General features: G+C 34.7%; 1 protein-coding gene, 1 long non-coding RNA gene and 1 other non-coding gene across 3 annotated transcripts in view; all 3 read right to left on the bottom strand.

The window, feature by feature from the left end:
- Nucleotides 1–18,647, bottom strand: part of LOC119070809 — a 531,393-nt gene that overhangs the window by 489,372 nt on the left and 23,374 nt on the right. Inside the window, exon 2 of the long non-coding RNA XR_005086558.1 lies at nt 9,950–9,953. This is a non-coding gene — a long non-coding RNA (uncharacterized LOC119070809). The remainder of the gene's footprint in view (nt 1–9,949; nt 9,954–18,647) is intronic.
- LOC119070145 (apoptosis-stimulating of p53 protein 1) overlaps nt 1–18,647 on the bottom strand; it is a 150,715-nt gene that overhangs the window by 122,229 nt on the left and 9,839 nt on the right. The window contains exon 2 of the mRNA XM_037174490.1: nt 999–1,044. Within this exon, the coding sequence (XP_037030385.1) occupies nt 999–1,028 (30 nt within the window). The 5' untranslated portion in view covers nt 1,029–1,044. The remainder of the gene's footprint in view (nt 1–998; nt 1,045–18,647) is intronic.
- Trnal-caa lies at nt 4,364–4,478 on the bottom strand. The gene is made up of 2 exons: nt 4,441–4,478; nt 4,364–4,408 (listed from the first exon to the last, which is right to left on the bottom strand). It is a non-coding gene; the product is annotated as a tRNA-Leu (tRNA).

Below are 18,647 nucleotides of genomic sequence, written 5' to 3'. Positions count from 1 at the left end.
TTCATCATAACTCTCTATAACTCCCACATAACTCTGTATAACTCGCATATAACTCCTCGTAATACTTTTGCGTAACTTCCCCCTCATAAAATCCGGTTTAAAATGAGAATCGCTCAGTGCAACGTTGATGTGAAAAATCAAGAACAAATCGCTCTTTGTGCACCGGAAAGTTGATGTTGAAGTAGCACAAAATTACTTGCACTTCAGTTTCCCGGAAATGTTCAAGTTAGAAAACACTTTTGTCAAATCCAGATTTCCTCATACCAATCTCACAATTTCCTGCCTAGTGCTAATCATATAAACCATAAGGAAAGTATTGCCTCGAATAAATGCCCACCTAATTCTACTTACTGTGCAGTTTTGCTTTTTATCGGGAAAAGTATTTTCAAATTTAGCAGAAACGTATTTTTATTGCTAATGCGTCAGTCAAAAACATTTTAGGGAAAGTGATTAGTTGGAGAAAGTTTCTTGTTTTCGATACATCATAAGATGGTTTTTTTCTTCTTCTCTGTATTATGCTACAGCATAAAAATGCTTAGAGCTGCTAACCCAACATCATACATAACACATTCGGATGTTGGACAGTTTTGAAATATAAGTTATTTGATGCGATGAAATATCTTTTTTTTGTCGCGTGTCTCTTTTGAAAGTTTGTACATTGTACACACATGTGATTTTAGTAGGAACTGCTTGAATGCTTCATAGACACACAAGAAGTACGTTGAACTTTCTGCATGTATAAGGTATGTTCTCTCCAAATGTGTTTTTATTAAAATATCGTCGTACCGTACGTACAATTGTTATTCTTTCTTTTTTCGTAATAAATGATTGAATGTGTAAAAGGAGACGTCAGTCAACGGTTTGAATAAATTAAATTTCAAAGCGGAGGGAGGTACCATACACATCACATTAGATTATTGTTATTAAGAGTAAATTGTTGTAATTTACTCTTTCAATTGGGCTTAACAATTGCGATCGTATTGAAAACATGTACTTACAGAATCCTCTATTGTGTTGGGCTCCTTCATACCATGACGCAAGTACCTGGAAGTAAAGAAATATTTTTTTAGAAATTCAGCGTTTTTGCAAATGTTTTGTGAGCTTTTTGAATGCTTCTTAGAACGTTGAATAACTCCATCATTTTAAGATTTTTTTTTCTCTCGCATTTCTTATTAAACGTTACCTCTGAGTGACTATTCTTAAAAAAAAAAAAGCCTGAATAACACCGGGCCTCTTCAATTCTTTGATTTTATATTATTACAAAATAACAACACAAAAAAAATTCAGCGAGAAAAAAGACTGAAACGCAAAATGTATTGAAGGTCAAGCGAAGAAGTCACTTACATTGAACATATTTATAATACCGACTTAATTGGATGTACTAGCCACAAGAACTGTACATATAATTATGAATGCTACGTTCATTAAACGTTTTGCATGAAGTGTTGTTGTAAGTTTTTATATTTACGACAAAAAATTATTGTGACAGTCTCTCGTCACTTAAAGCACAAAAAAAATCAGAAAAAAGTCTCACAGAACCGAACCGTTAGTGTGTCTTATAATTTTCTGTTTCTGCTGTAATTTTCCACATTTTTACGTGATTTCCTGGTATACATCGCGGATCAATTTAATCCGAGGGGCTAATCATTTGGATAAATTGTAGGACAATGTTTCGAATAAATAGCGGTCTAACGAGGCCTTAAAAATCCAAAGAGGCCTCAAAGATCCAAAGAGGCGCCAATGTAGTAAATTTAACTAAAAAGTGAGACCGGTTTGCCCAGTTTCACCATACGGCCAGTCTCCTTCTTCTTTATTTCAATCATTAAAAATCGACAAGCAAATTGAATACGGCACAGCTATTCAGTCCGCCCCTGGAGTAAATATGGTGAGATAATTTTCCGATTAGAAATTGATTACTGGAGCACATTCCATTCGGCAGTATTGCTAAAAATAAACTCGAAATAATTATTTACATGACAGCGCGCGGAAAAGTACACTTTACATCATTATTTGTGACTGTGAAAAAGTGATTATCCGACGCTAGCATGTAAAAAATATGATAAGTACCTGCTCGAGGTCGTAGGCCGATTGTGACAATAAACATCAAAAAAACGTTTTTCTCAACATTAACAACAAAAGTTTAACGTTTCGTCACTAGGTGGAGGAAAATGTGTTTCATTCATCCATTCATTTCACATTTAATTTCTCGAACAGGCAGTAAGAGTTCTAACAATCAATGCCATTGGGTAATCTTCACTATTTGACTACAAAGCTATACATTGTTGTGGTAATTTTATAAGGCTCTCACTACAGGTGTGTGCCAATGCAAATGTTCAATTATCATATTTGGTTACTACACTATAACAGGGATACCAATTGCACGTTCAGACAACATGAGCTGTATACATATATTTAAGCCATCCGGTTAACTGTACGGAATATTTTGAATAATCCCAACAAACAGATTTTATGAAATTGTAGAGACCGCAACCGATACGATGATGGTATACGGAAATTCAACTTAATCCACACTCAAATATGAGTGAATATCAGTCAAGCATATTCTAGTAATCCTAACATATCAGCCATTGATAACTCAAGCGCATATTCTCCAGAACGTTATGTATCAACTGTAATACAAATATTTATTACCTTAGAGAGTATTTTCATATTATTAATAGCATCATGCACGGGTTGTTCAAAGATTTTGAATATTCTGCTTAGTGGTAATCTAGGAAAGAGTTCTATGTTTGTAGTTAGTGTTATGTCGGTAAGTAACCATTGTACGGAACCAAAATCAGAAACATGATTGAAGAAACATTCATATTCCTTCTAAATAATATAAATCGAATGAAACTAGAATACATGCCAGCTCAAATGTCTAACGAGTAGGGAACGAAGCGGTGAATCAATTAATTAATTCAATTTTAATATTACACCCGTACAAACTACGACATTTTAAAGACTTGTCGGTACGTTTGAGACATTCTTCAATTTTCCTTACTTTATTTATGCCGATTTAACCATAAAGTCTTAAGTATAATTCGAGAAACAATTATCGATACATTCGTGTCATTTCGAAAGCATATCGCCTGGTTGAGAGAGAGTTAGTTAGTTAAACCAGTAAGAAGGTTTTAATATAATCAGCCACAACGGAGATATATTAGTTTGAACTCACATTTTTAATACATTGAATCAGTTTGAACACAAGCAGTTATTATAAATCGAAGAAATCAATAGTACGCTTTACGAATAGGTTTCAATTTTCTTCGCATGCTTCATATAGCAGTCCCAGGAGGAAAGTGAAACATGTCCCAAAAAAGCTTCTTAATAATGTAGTATGAATTGGGCTGTAAAATAAAACACTGATTTTACACTATAGGCCCTAGATTTTACTGAATTCGATCTAAATTTATATTAGGGAGATGATAATATGGCGACTGGGACGAAGCTTAATTCCCAAACAAAGCCAATCGTCAACCTATTGTCAATGGTTATTTGTTTACCAAGAGAAGAAAATAGGAAATTCCAACAATAGTGAGGCGAGGGCCGTAAATTGGCTCGAGTTGGAATTTCCTATTTCTCCCCGAGGTGAGCACATAATTTTTCATTCGTGCGTGAATAACCATTTTTATCCAAGAAACAAATACATCAATTTGCTTCACCATTTTCAAAACTAGTGACAGTTGCAAAAAGAAATAATATTTTATTCAAAAACGTGAGGTAAAGTTAATTTTGCCTCAAGTTTTTGGAATATACCTTACTTGGCAATGGGGAAAATGATGGAAATGGTACTTCTTGTGTGTTTACCGACCTCGGCTACGCCTCTATCGGTAAAATTCACATAAAAAGACAATTTCGATCATTTGCCCCATTGTTAAGTAATGTACTATTACATTTTGAGGGTGTCGCAGTGATTTGAAAATGAAAAGTACAATTTATGACGAATGTAGTCAGAGAGAGCGTCAACAAAATGCCATCTTCCCACCATATGTAGTGGAGAAATATTTTTTATGCTGCGGTGTGTTTTGCCTTAACTCAACAGGATATGAGAAAATTGTGTCTTCTTGACGACTGGTCGAATTAAATTTCTTGTGATAAAAGTTCTCTCCAGTGGGACGAAAATAGAGCTTTTCTCATTCGAACTGTCACTTTATGCTTTCGAAAATGATGTGGCAAATTTTTGTTTCGTGTATATACGCACAAACACACATTAAAGTTACTCAAGCGTATCAAGAACTAGAATTAGTCATGACGGTCATCGAAGTCCTTTACAAATCTTACACGGTTGATCCAATAATGAATTTTATTAAATAAAAAATTCCATCAATTTCACTTCATTATTAAAAAAAAAAAAAAATTGTGTCAGAAGTGGGATTTGAACCCACGCCCACAGAGTGGACCAGAACACTCACAACCTTCGTAGAAGGCAAGATTTCTCTTGAGTCTGGCGCCTTAGACCGCTCGGCCATCCTGACATACTAGATCGGTTGCTTATTTCAAAAGACATTGCCAACATTCTAAATTAATCTAATTTTAGCGAGGCAGAATCGGTGTATCGGCTGTTGTTGTATTCGAGTGAAGTACAAGTGAGAATTTTTTTTTTCGTGTGTTTTCAACTGTTCTGCCATCTGTTAGAATTTTATAAAATATTCCGTGCGTTGTATACAACACAAAATTTGTATAGATTCTTATATATGATTTGCACTTTCAGTGCTTTGACTCCTCAAAGATCGGCTAAAATGCATTTACCAGCCAACACAGGTAACTTAAATTTATGTTAAATGGTTGACCATTCAATCCAATTGTTTATGTTTTAAGTGATTACACGGACTTTTATTCATCGCGCAACAAACGGTGAGTTATCCATGCGCCTTTAGAATGACCTGAATCGTATAAATGACCTGAACCATTTACAATAGTCGATGTGATGTTCAGTTTAAAGGACAACGCATTAATGCCGAACTGGAAACAACTTCCCGCGGGTTATTATGGTCGCTGAAGTTCTGTTGTTGTATCGGATCAATAGGAAATTCACATGGAAATTCATCATGCCCGCATGTTGGTAAGCGGGCGTGACGCAAGTCCACTACCAAAAATGTTTTAACAAAAAAAAAAATTGAGGACGGCGGAGCATATTTACAGCAACTTTTTGACTTCCCCCTTTTAACTCCAACGACCCCCAAATTAGGATATCTGGAATCTAGGAATCCATACGAGTTCAACGATTGATCTTACTGGAATTTCCTATTTTCTCCAATCGCTAAACAAATAACTATTTTTCTCGTATTAATTGATGCAGATTGTAAAGTCCATGTAAAATTAAAACCAACAGTGCAAGCTTTGACAAACTTCATAAATATTTGCCAAATAATAATGGTTTCACCAATTCAGGACAGGAGTGGATTTACTTTCTCTATCAACTGTAGCAACATTTTGCAACATTATTCGCAAATTCTGACCATGACAGACATCGTTCTCGGTAGACAAAAGATAATATAGAAATTTGTGTCGTAATACCACTCCTAGCTAGGAATTCGGGCTGACGCGATTTATATCAAACTACCTATCCGACCCTGTTTGTACAGACGTCCTTCGTGATATGCCATAAATAAACATTAAAATCGAAATGTATCCACAATCACAGTCAATTAGACCTAATTTGTGAACGCGAAAATAGACTACAAATCAATTTATCGATTTAATCGCTATGCAAACTTTTTACATTAATTGTTACCTATACGAACCTCTCGCTTCCTCATGTATCCATTTTCGTTTTTTTTTGTTTTGTTTTATAAATTAAAAAAAAGTATTGAGATATCAACAGCGGATGCCAATGGTTCGGTTCTTGTAATACTTTTTTTTTGTTCTCTCTGTAACATTCTGTCATTATTTTAATAAACAACTATGTAGCAGTCATAATATGCCTGATACGACACGAATGCATTTTCAGCTTAGTCGCAGCACAATTAATAGAACAAGAAAAACAAATAAACTACTACTGGTAACGGTGATATTACAGATATTACAGATTTATGTCAACAGATCATGCATAAATGATGCTCATTAGAGCGTTCCGTTCTGCATACCTTTATTATACAGTAAATGCACGAGAGTGCAACCGAACGCAAGTTGGTCAGAACACCACCAGTCAAGATTGTTTTGAATAGAAGTTTGTTCAACAATTTTCAATATGATTTTATGATTATGTGAGTTCGACATTGAGTCGTAGAAGAGAATTGGAATCTAAGTTTACAAATATTTGTTGTCGCATTCACCCTCTGGAGAATAAACAAACAATGATTGTTGCTTTTATCGACGACTTGTCCCTTCAGAGCAATTTCCTTTTTTTGTTTCGAAAAATAAAAAAATAAAAAGAATGTCGTTCCGCAATGAGTGACATCCGAGCATATAATGCAGAAAATACATTCCAATTGCTAAAAGCAACGGTCTTTTCTAGAGCAGATATCATAACATTAAGACAAGCATTATATCGATTGGTCATGGCTTTGTGTTTGGATTTTCTTTCACTTGACTGGTATTTATATTCTTCAAGTATAGACTTCCTTTACTTTACTTTGCAATAATGAAACCAGAGTGTGTTCTTGAGCACCATATTGCAGTTATGTCGGTGAAATGACAGTTTATTTAATAGTTCTGTTGTTACTGGCTGCTGCTGCTGCTGCTGCTGATGATGATGATGAAATGTTGTCCGATAAAATTTATAAAGAGAACTGTAATAGATGCACCATTTATTTAGACATTTTAAGGAATATGCAACATTTTGCAGGCAATTTGAGTCGGTATACATTGATACAACTGCTTCATAAATTGATTGTTGACCTAAGTAACATATGGATGCAGAACGAGATGTGACTATAACGTTTATTTAATCGAATTGAAACGGAGCTTGATTTAATATTGGTCGGATGATTCAATTAACATTTAAAGATTTTAGGCTTAAATGAACGTGACTATTGAAGTCGTATAGTTGATCCCCGACGGCAACGCACTGCTCCGGAGCAGTGCGTTGCCGACGGGTATGTAGTTTTTAAATCGGACCAATATCGGCTTGGCGATAAGAGTCTTAAAAGAGGATATGATGAAACGACAGCAAACCGTTTTTTCAAACCCTTATCTCCAAGAAAATATAGGACCGATTAAAAAACTGATTACTGTTCCGGAGTTTCTGTAGTCATGTGCTATACGATGGCCTTTTGTTTGACTAAAATCCGTCGAGTAAAAGATTAATTATTTTTCTGTTGTCATTGGCTTTGTTGCAGTGACAGTGGAATAGTGAATCGTACTCTATCGGTAGTTTTGACATAGAATAGACGAAATTGATGCCGTAAATCCTCTCCATCATCATCATCATCATCATCTGTCTTCTGACTCTTCGAGGGAGCACAAAGAGTCTGCAAATTGTCGCCATCGTATTCGGTTCCGCGCGAGTGCCTTAACTTCCGTCCATTCTTTCTCGGCTTTCCTCGCTTCGACGACTGTTCGTTTCCACGTGTAATAGTAGTTCGTAATTCTAATGCTATGAAATCATTCATATTTAGACTAGAAATTCAGTATATAAGCCTCTGCCTGTAGATGGTAGAGGTAGATGAAGTCATGATAGTGCCGTATATATTGTCGTTATGGCTTATTTGAATTATTATGGTAAATTGTCATGTCTAATCGAGAATACTTGATCAATTAGTGGGGCCAGACAGGATTGTTTACGTCGAAGATAGCGCAGTGTGCAAGTCGAAACTACAAATTGTACAAATTGAATTATTGAATTGCCAGTTGTGGGTTCGAAACTTAGCCGCAACACAAATAATTCGCTTCATTAAGTTGCTGTCCACAATTATGACATCTGATTGAATCGGTTATTACGTTTCGTCTTGTATTAAGTATTGTTCGTAATTGTGCAATTGTTCGATTGTAATGTCATTCAGTCAGTTATGCAAAAAGCCCGTTGACGGTTTGTGTTTTCTTAAAAAAATATTTGGCGCTAAGGGCAATTTTTAAATATGTGTGACGCCAAATGTTTATTTTTAACGCCAAATGTACATGTTGCAGTTGACCAAAGGCGGTACCGAGTCTTTGTCAATTCACATATTGCGAATGTGTTTACTGTTCTTAGCTTTTTACTGGCAAATTTTGGACGACGTAGGTTAGAATACTACCATCTAGGCAAGCAGCGAATGTCCTTTCTGGATTACCCCTAATAAGCACCCATCGCATCGTATCTATAGTTATTTAGTACCGTTGACTATGAACCGAGATAATGGATGCTTACCAAACATGACACTCTGCTATATTGTTAATGATAAGGGAAATGATGGAGAGTTGACCTAAATTGACAAATACCAACTTTGAACTTGTATTTCTCATCGATTTTGGAACTATTTTGCATGGGATCACTTTAATTTTAAAGATTTATCTTTTGTTTGCTTAATTAACATAAATTTTATTAATTATTGAAGATTTCGTCTAACAAAGTTAATTAATTAATAAAATTGCAGACTTAACCTACGTGAACTGTCAGTTGTCCGATTTCATATAATTTCAACAAATCGTGAATTGTCCCATATACAAACGTCATAGGACAACTTGCGGTTGATTGGATGGTGAATTGGCCCATTATTTTTTCTTCATACACACGGACAACTTAAGATCACTTTTCCACTATGTCAACTCTAAATCATTTACCTTAATTCAACATGATGGCTCGCTTTTACATTATTTGAGCTTTTAAATTGACATAAAATCGTTACTATGAAAACACCAACGATCATGTGCGACGTTTTTTTTATTTTTATCTTCTCGTTCTCAATTAATATTTTTACGAAAAAGTAAATAAAAAACTAAACGTGTTGGTGTTTGACGACGTTATAAATACAGCACACACGTGAGTTCGTGTAAAATAGTATAAATTTCATTTGAATTTCGTTAAATTGAAAATATGAAATTAAATTGCTCTCAAGTGGGCTGCCTTTTGAATATCATTTTTGCACGGTAAAAATACATACAGCCGTTTGCAACATAGAAAATTTTTATTCAACAATTTGACTTTAATATTATCGCAAAAACGGCAAACTTTATGTATGAGCAAGCATTATAGTTCAAGAAAAAAAAAATATTTTTATTGGAATTTATTATATTTGAAAATAGTCGCTGTATATGGGAGGACGAAGAGAATCAAGCCATGTTAAATTGAAATAAAAAAAAAGAATTGTCGAGATATTCAAGCATAATTTAGTTAGTCATCACGTTGTGTTCGTCTATTCGTTATAGAATAGTTAGTGCTTCATTTCATGTATCACGTATGAAATACTACACTCGTTTTATGGCTATCGTTTCGTTCGTGTAGTATTAGCTCTGGAATGCAGTTGTAAATATGTTTCTGAAATGAATTATTGATGCTACTTTCTGGTTGTGTGGATGGTCTGTGCTACTTGATTCTCTTTTTGTTTCAATGTGAAACAATGGTTGGTTTTTTAACAACTTTTTTTTTCGCCTTATTTTCCTGTCAGTCAATTTATACCGGGCAGGGTACGACATCTTTGAAAGGAAGGTAACTAAGGTAAAATTCTTCAGATGATTCGTAACTGTTTTTGTACAAAAAGTCTAGTCGTCTGTTATCGACGACGATGATAAAAATCAGCGATGATCTATGGATGATGTTTTCTTAGACAGCACACCAAAATGTGTGCTAAGACAATTGCGTGAATTTCCTTAAGCTTTTGTTTCACAGTAGAAGTAGTAGATTCATCTATTTAAAAAAAAACTTTTTCCTCTCATTAGCTAAAAAGCATTTTAGGAAAATAACTATTACAGTACCGTTACATCAACAGCAACCCATAGAGCTGTAAGTAGATGATTTTAACATTCTATACTTTCCTTGCTTATTGAAGTTCGAATAAAGTAAGTTTTTCTTTAGTAATCGAAAAAGCACTAACCTTTATGTACAGTGAGTCCTGCTAAGTGTCACAGTCGGACAGTAACAACGTTTCCTTTTTGATACATATGAAACTAGCGATTTTTTGATCTAAATTATTTTGCTTCAAATAGTGCAAATGGCCATTTGCCTGCCAGTGCTCTGACATCGTCAGACTATTCGAAACGAAGTTAAACTAATCTGCGACGTCTCTTGTTAAAAGTATCTCGTAGTGTATGATACAAAATCTCTTACTTCATTTGAAAAGACGTACATTTTGCTATAAATAACACCATCCATGCAGAGTGGAGAGCTGAGCGATTGTCCTTAGCAAACAATTAAATTTGAAAGCTATAGGTCGGCTATGGCCATTTTTCTTATGGCCTTAGCCGAACAATACCGTTTAACTTTCCGTTACCTCCGAAACCATAAAAAGGATCATTTTTTGTTGAAGGGAAGACACTCAAGTCAAGGCTTTCCCTGATTAAAAAAAATTGCTCGGCTCTCCATTCTGCATCCAGGCCCTGGATTCCAGGGCTCATTGCTTATTTTTATCAGACGATTTTATGTGCTATAAATCATCGTCGCATGTAAAATCAAAATATTTTACTCAACAGTCTCCGTTTAATCATCACTCCGCATGGATACTTAATTAATGATGTTCCCATAATTACCATCCATTTTAACACCTTTTGAACGAACGAGTTTATCGCATTTTAAAACGAAATGAGAATTAAAACCACTTATGATTTACAGTTACAAGCCAATCGACAAAAGATCCAAGCCATTCATTGAAAAAAAGCTGTTCAATTACAAAACGAAGAGAGTATATGGCGTATTTACACGGAATATGGTTTAACATACTTAAACACAGTCGTTTCGAATATGTTTCAATTAAAAGATATATTTTTTCCGCAATTTATTGTGGATATTCATTTGCTCATTATGTACCAGCAGTGCAGTGGTGTTGTTGTTTTTCTAATTTTTTCCCCATTTAAAATTAAATATATTTTTCCTACTCATATCCGCTGATTTGTTCGTGAACCGGTGCTTTGTGGTATCACACATGTTCTTCATAGAATAATGTTATACCTTTTAACATTGCTGTTGGTCTCCATGGTCTCGATACTCTTTTAATGTAATACGCACATGTTTATTAGCCATTCTTTGGATTTATCATTAAAAATACATCTCTCACTTCACAATTTATTCCACATTCAACGTCTCAATAGATAATGGTCTCGGTGGAAAAACAAGAGGCTAAGGAATTTTACTTGAGTGTTTTGTACACACATAAACAACGCATATGTTTCTGTCATTAAGTACACAAGCCTTTTATTATGTTGATCGTTCATTCTTTCTTTCTTTTTTTTTTACTTTATGAAAATCAACGATATACAATGGTTTAATTCAGGTACACACTAACTGCTTTATATAAATTTATTCAGGTATAATGAGTTAGACATTTTATTTTATTAAGATCAATAGGAAACAAATGCGATAAGTGGCTGTTTGCTAACTAATAAAGGCCGTTACAAAATGTTTATATCGTTGCTTATCTATCCACATGGAGATTCGATTTAATCAGATTGTTATTCTGGAATTTAAGGCTTTAAAGTTGCCGCTGGTACGCTTGAGAATCAATCATACACCATTTTTATAGAATTACATGACTGGATTTTATATATACTTATTGCCTTTAAGCAATAAATTACGTCAAAAATATGGAACGTCGTAGTCATAATGCAACGACGAGAGTAAAATTTATTGATGTTGTACATAAACATAGTCGATTTTCGGTTGGAGGTTTGGTTATTTTATTCTTAAAACTAATAAGAATAAGCTCGTTGGTGCAAAAAAGGTTAAATTTCACCCTGTGCATGGGTAAACATGAAATGATTTTCATTGTTTCCGTTGAGGTCATCCATTGATGAGTTAAGGTAAGAGAGATCCGCGGCAAAGCCGAGGTCACGAAACACATGAAAACGCGACTTTACCATATTTATCGCGAGTTTTGTGCTGGATTTTACATATTGCGTGCGCCGAAACTTCATGAAATTCATAGAAAGAACGATTTTCGATCTGCAATAATTTTAAAGACTTTTTTGCTGATTTTTCCCTACAATTTGCGTCAGTCAACTAGAATGAGTCATAATGAGAAACAGTTTGGTGGGATTCTTTTGAAAAACAGAATCTTGAAATCGGACGCATTTTCCATTGGACTTTTTTATATGTGCCATTGGTATTGGTCCCTAGAACCTAAAACCACTTTCAAAAAAATTCTTCGAAGCTTGTGTGGCTGGTGGGAGGTGATCGAAAACTGAAAACAAGGACTTTTCTAACAGAAATTTCTCCAGTTACACGAGCCGTACAGGGTCGTGTGGGGTGTCATTAGAAAGGTAATTGCATGTACTTTCGGGGCAAATAGGGTCTTATTGGGTTTAAAATTCATCCACATCCATCTCCGATGCAATATAAGCACTTAAACATTTCAACTTCACATAATTCATCGTAGATGCTACCAAACTTCCGTAAGCTCTACTTCTCCTGAAAGTACATGTAATTACCTTTCATATGACACCCCACACGGCCATGAAAGTTTCGTGTAACTCGAGAAACTTCTGTAAGAAAAGTGTGAGTTTTCAGTCTTTTTTCGGTTGAAAACTTTAACTGCACATGTTTCAGTGTGGATGAATTTTAAACTCAATAAGACCCTATTTGCCCCGGAAGTACATGCAATTACCATTTTAATGACAACCCACACGACCCTGTACGGCTCGTGTAACTGGAGAAATTTTTGTAAGAAAAGTGCATGTTTTCGGTTTTTGATCACCTCACACTAGCCACACAAGCTTCGAAGAATTTTTTTGAAAGTGGTTTTGGCTTCTGGGGTCGAATACCTTAATGGGCATATATAAAAAAGTCCAATGGAAAATGCGTCTGATTTCAAGATTCTGTTTTTCAAAAGAATCCCTCTTTGATGAAGGGGGAAGATTGACTACACAAACTTTTTCTTCCTATAAACCAGTGCATTCCTTCCTACTTAGCAACCTCTGACACCCCAAGGTGATTTTTGTTAACTCTTCCATGTCTGCTCGCTCGGTTTACGTCCTTAAAATTTTCTGCCGAGGAATTTCTTGACTGTTCGGCGCGTAGTATCGATATTCTAAATTGACGTGGTACGTCTCTAGATCAAGCAGTAATCTTTCCGCGCACTTCAGTTTTTCACGCTGTTTAGCCCTCTCCTTCTTGGTTTGGATTTGCGTCTTTGGCAACAAAATCACAAATTTACGTAGCTAGAACGGAAAAGTCAATTTTAAGAGTGAACTTTTGGAATCCGAGGCGATGCCGATTACGTGAAAACATGACTTGTCATGCTGATGTCGCCGAAAAATGTGCTTTATTGATGTAAATGATGGTTTTGGGTGTAAATATGAAGTTTGCGATTGAGGTGAAGTGGACCAGGTTCAACTAATTTTTAGTTAACTAAAATTGGTTTTAAAGATCGTCCTGAAAAGCTACCGATTACAAGGTGGCAACGGCTATTAAATATTCCATTTAAAATTTAGTAATTAGAAATCATTAAGTGTAACATCGTTAGTTCGATCATGTTGATTAGAGCGTGTTTATATGAGTTGTCATGCCATTTATTGCTTATGTTTCGCTATTGAAACTCGTCATTATTTTCTATTACATTCGAAAAGCTGACAACATGCTATAATCATGTTGTACTTTCGATAGCCCTAATAACTGAAAAGAAATTTTCAAATCCAACAAAATAATTTCCTGTATTATTCCGACGATTTCTCATGTCAAAATTAGCGCATTAATTAAATGTTTCAACGAGGCGACTAATATAAATGAGAAAGCATAAACACATAACACAAATCATATGTTTAACAAAACTGTTACTGAATTAATTTTAATGGTTTATCTCACTTTGTGAGCTTTGCGTTACATATGCCTGCGTATCGGTGCGCTCCTCTCTCCTCTACGATGCGAGGTGGCAATAAATAAAATAAATTTGGCTCATAAATTTAAAGTTAATAATTTTATCGATTCGAAAAACTTACATTTCCGACTGCACTTAATACCAATAAAAGCCCACTCTTCGCTCACATGCTAATCCATCACCGGGGCATATAGTAAACATTATTAAAATATATTTTAATAGCTCATTTGGAGGCAATTATAGATAATTGTACGAAAACACTTTTAATTTTTGAATCCAACTAATCGGAAAGGAATTTCGAAAAATAGATTTCGTCTTCAATTGCCCAATTATGTTTCTTTTTGTTGCTAGCTGTTGTTTGGTTCGACAATAAAATTTATTTTATTACATCAGTTGTTGCAATACAAATTGATGTTTATTAGGAATTCGGAAAGGTTTTCTTATGGCGTGTAAAAGGTGCTTCAGAAGAATTATGGTTTAATTAAATTTATTGTTTTATAATTTCGGTGGGTGTTTGTTGAAAAAATACAAAGTCTGATGTAAATATTCGCTCTATTTAAACAGATGTATGTATACCGAGGGAAGAAAATAGGAAATTCCAGCAAGAGCGAAGTTCTGGGAGAGCCGCGAATTGCTTGAGTTGGAATTTTCTATTCTTTTCAGAGGTGAACACCAATGCTTGTATGATTAACCGCTTTTCTCCACGAAAGAAGAATATCAATTTGTTACAGAATTTTCAAAACCTAAGTGACAGTTCGGAGGAGAAATTTTTCATTTTCTCCACTTGTTTTGACAGGAAAAAAAGACATTTTCTTCTTCAAACTCTCATCAACAAAACATAATTTTCATGCCTTGGGCATAAATTTCGGAATTTCGTCTCGTAATTTAGGCCCTCAGCATCGAGGCGTGGCCGAGGTCATAAACACAATCTTTCAAAACAAATGCAAAGAGACAGTTCGGGGTAGAGAAAAAGAGATTTTATTACCCAAACTCTCATCAACGCAACATAATTTTCTCATAACCTAGAATACAAATGTAAGTGGCGAAATCGTTCGCTTATTTGTAGCTGCAAAACTCAAAATTCTGAAGGATTTGACAATATAAATGGAGAAAATTAACATCTAGTTAATTTGGTCTTACATATGTAGTCAAAAATGTGTTAAAACAAATGAAGTACAAGATTCTATATCAAATGGAAGGAATAATTTGAACAAAGGAAGAACTAGATTCAATAGCTATATTACTATTCCCGTTTACTAAAAAATCATTGCAATTTTATACTTATTATAAGCTCCAGATGAAAAGAAGCTGCTTCTTGTGAACTAAGGGTGTCTTTTATGCACCCACATCAAATGGAAGCTTTATGTAGACTAAATACTTATATTACCGATCAAAGTTTCTGTCGAATACACATCAGAAGTCTCATCAAAAACCTTTGACGTGACGCAATTACCCACCACAATTTTATTTTGATTCATCCATTATTGTTGGACGGAAACGATCACATTGTGTGGCATTTAAAACTGTATTGCATGAACACATAATGGTAGAACGCCATCACGCTAACTCTAAACGAAAGACACAAAACACTTCAACCGAAAAGAGAAGAATTCATTCACATTTCGAATGCGAATAAAAAAAAAAATTGCCAACGACTCTGAAACCATATGCCATTACCAATTACACTTTTTTTTACAATCTTTAACCCGAATAAAATGCTGAGGTTATTTCGAGTTTTACCAACCGTATGTAGCGTCAGAATTCAAAAGTTTTCGCCGTATTATTCTAGCCTCAAAAATCTGCATTTTAAAGTCTGACAGCACAAACTGATCATCTGATCACTGCAAACAAATCGTGATATCCACGTATTTGGTTCGGTCACCCAATCACTCTATACGGAAAACGTTTAAACTGAAGAAAAAAAAACCTATAAATGGTTGCGGTCGGGACATATGTATGCAACCAAAAGTGTATGTTGAGACAATGAAAACTTCAACAACTAATGGGTTCATAAAACTTGGCTTGAATAAGTTCAACGGTCAAAGAAAATAAGATCAATTTTTCTTGTGTTATTGTTAAATTCAATGTTCGTGATTCAATGCATCATATAAGACGTTGAAATTGCGCAAGTTGAAACGAAGTAAAAAAATTCGCAACGTAATGCCAATTTGTTTTGTAATTTTTATTCATTTGTTCGGATACATGGTTGGTACGTTTCGGAATGAAAATGTCAGAATAATTGTTGAAAAATTCTCTTTTGCGTTTGACTTAAAAGTTGTTTTGTATTTTGAAACGATTTTGTACATCGTGGGGTAGAACCACGGTAATGAAACCATTTTAGTTTCAGGGATACATGCAGCTGGGATTGTGAATTTAAGCAGAGAATAAGCACAATTTTTCTGGAAGTCACCTCAATAAGCTTTCAGACTGTCATTCCTACCGTTGTCGATACCGTTTATGGGCACCTCGGTAGCTTCTTTCCACGGTATTTCGACAGACAACTTCATAATGAAGTAGTTTGTTACTAACTGACACACTACACATCACAACACTTGCTCCTATCTACTCTTCTGATCCTCCGCTATACCACTACGTTATAAATATCGAAGTTCCCCATCCCCTTTTGCTATTGATTCTCAATGGCATTTGGTACACTTTTCATAAGCATTAAGTAGCCATACAAAATGCGGCCATAATAGACTGGCATTATGAAAAACAACGAACGGGAGCTTCATTAATTTATAAACTGATTTAGAATGTTGTCGTATTATATTACGGACGCACACAATGCATCTTTGTGTATACTTTGCAATTTGCAACATTTCCTCCATTAAACCTCTTAAATTCCACTGAAACAATACTTCATTGCTAGAGCCGTAGCAAGTGGCGCAGTGGCGGGGTATCCCAAGAATGATTTGTGCCTTTTCGAGTATATTCGAACTTGATGAAGTTATCGATTCTTTCAAATGCAGTCATTGTTACTAGTTATTACTGTAGGTAGCATCAAAATATCGACAAAATGAATAAAATTGTTTTTCCGAATTGATTTGAGCTCCAGGTGACCGATTTGTATGAACTGCAGACTTTAACGTAGAAAACTGATATCCTTTCTTAGCTTATCAAGTTTATACGAAGGATTGCTACTTGACTATGACTAAAACACTTTGTTGAGTTACTATTACGTTGCATACATAATAGTGTTTTGAAGAGAGCGAAATGTGACGAAACTGCACTTTTGTGAAATTAGTTTAATTGCTTGTAAAATGGAATTATAATTCCGGGAAAATAATTGAAAGCCAATTGATGCTCTGTTTTTCAACTAACTTGTTGGTGTACTTTTAAACGAAAATCTGTAAACTGAGCGGAATATTTGCTTTTGTGCTTGCAAGAGCGTAAGAAATTATTGTACCCACTTCAATGACATTGTAATGATTGAAAGGTTCCGCCATAAGCTAAATTGTATGGATGCATAGCAAACCGTAGAACGTAACGTTACAAACAAAAAATGTCGAATTTCAACCTGAAAAATTTCTGAAAAAATATTCATCAGCAACTATGCCAATTTATTTTTGCTTCCAAAGAAAGGAGCGTTATTAGCCTGGATGTTTTTGTAAACATAATATAAAGCTGTGTTGTGGCACACGCATCTCAAACGCAATTTATGCACAGAACTGATAAATTGGTAAGCTATTAATTTATGCATATCTGTTTAGATGTCGGTTATTTATTTGAATTATGAATAAATATTATGAAATTGGCCGGCGTTTTATTTATACAATGCATGACCTGATATAATTTCGTTGCTTGCAGGCTATAACAGTGCAAATAATTGTATGTTTTCAGATCGTATGCGAAATGAAGTGCGAATAATTGTATGTATGCAAAACGGTTTATGGTAAATATTTATCTCTCAAAATCCGAAACAAAATTGTGTAAATAAAGTTTCTGTTTACAGTGTTTCGATATCGAAAATAAATTCAATTTTGTGAATGAATATTCATAGATCTGTCTAAACATTTCTAAATATCACCAATAACAAATACTCATCGTGATTGTCTGGATGTTGACTAGTGGAAAGTTTCTATATTACAACCCATCCAGTCAAAAAAGCCCCAAAACAAATTTGTCTTCAAAATCTTCTGCTTAGGTGGATTTTTATATTAGTTATTTATGCACCGGACAACTAAAATACGACTTTTTCCTTAATTGCAGATAGCATTGAAATGTGTACTTCTGTCGATCTTTTTTTTCATTTGTCTCTTTCAGTTGTCCTGTGCACAAAACGTTGTTTCTACCTCGACAGGAAAGTGATCTTACCTTTTTCTAGTAACTTAGGACTGATGCTGAAAAAATCGAATCTTCCTGCCTTGGTACAAATAGTTATAGTTACAAATCGGTCTTGTTGGAATTTCCTATTTCTCCCAGAGGTTGTTTTTCATGAATGCATGTTGTGTTTGCTGTTTTCCTTCAGGAAACAAAAAAAAAAGCGTTCGGACAAAATAACTTTCGGACAAAACAACGCTGGACAAAATAACTACGTAACACATATTTCAAAAACAAATTGTGAATAACACCCGCTAGCAGAATATGTGGCGTAGGGTCAGTGTACCAATCACCGGATATCTATGAGTAGTCGTACTATTATAAGAAAACAAACATTTTAGAATCTTTTTATGTTATTTACTCCGACCACTAGTGTACATAACTCTTTCACAGATCTATTATATATCTCCGACCATATTCGAGTATACTGAGTATATTCGA

The sequence above is a fragment of the Bradysia coprophila genome, chromosome II, assembly GCF_014529535.1.
Source record: "Bradysia coprophila strain Holo2 chromosome II, BU_Bcop_v1, whole genome shotgun sequence".
NCBI classification, from domain to species: domain Eukaryota; kingdom Metazoa; phylum Arthropoda; class Insecta; order Diptera; family Sciaridae; genus Bradysia; species Bradysia coprophila.
This window is presented reverse-complemented; position numbering and strand designations above follow the sequence as displayed.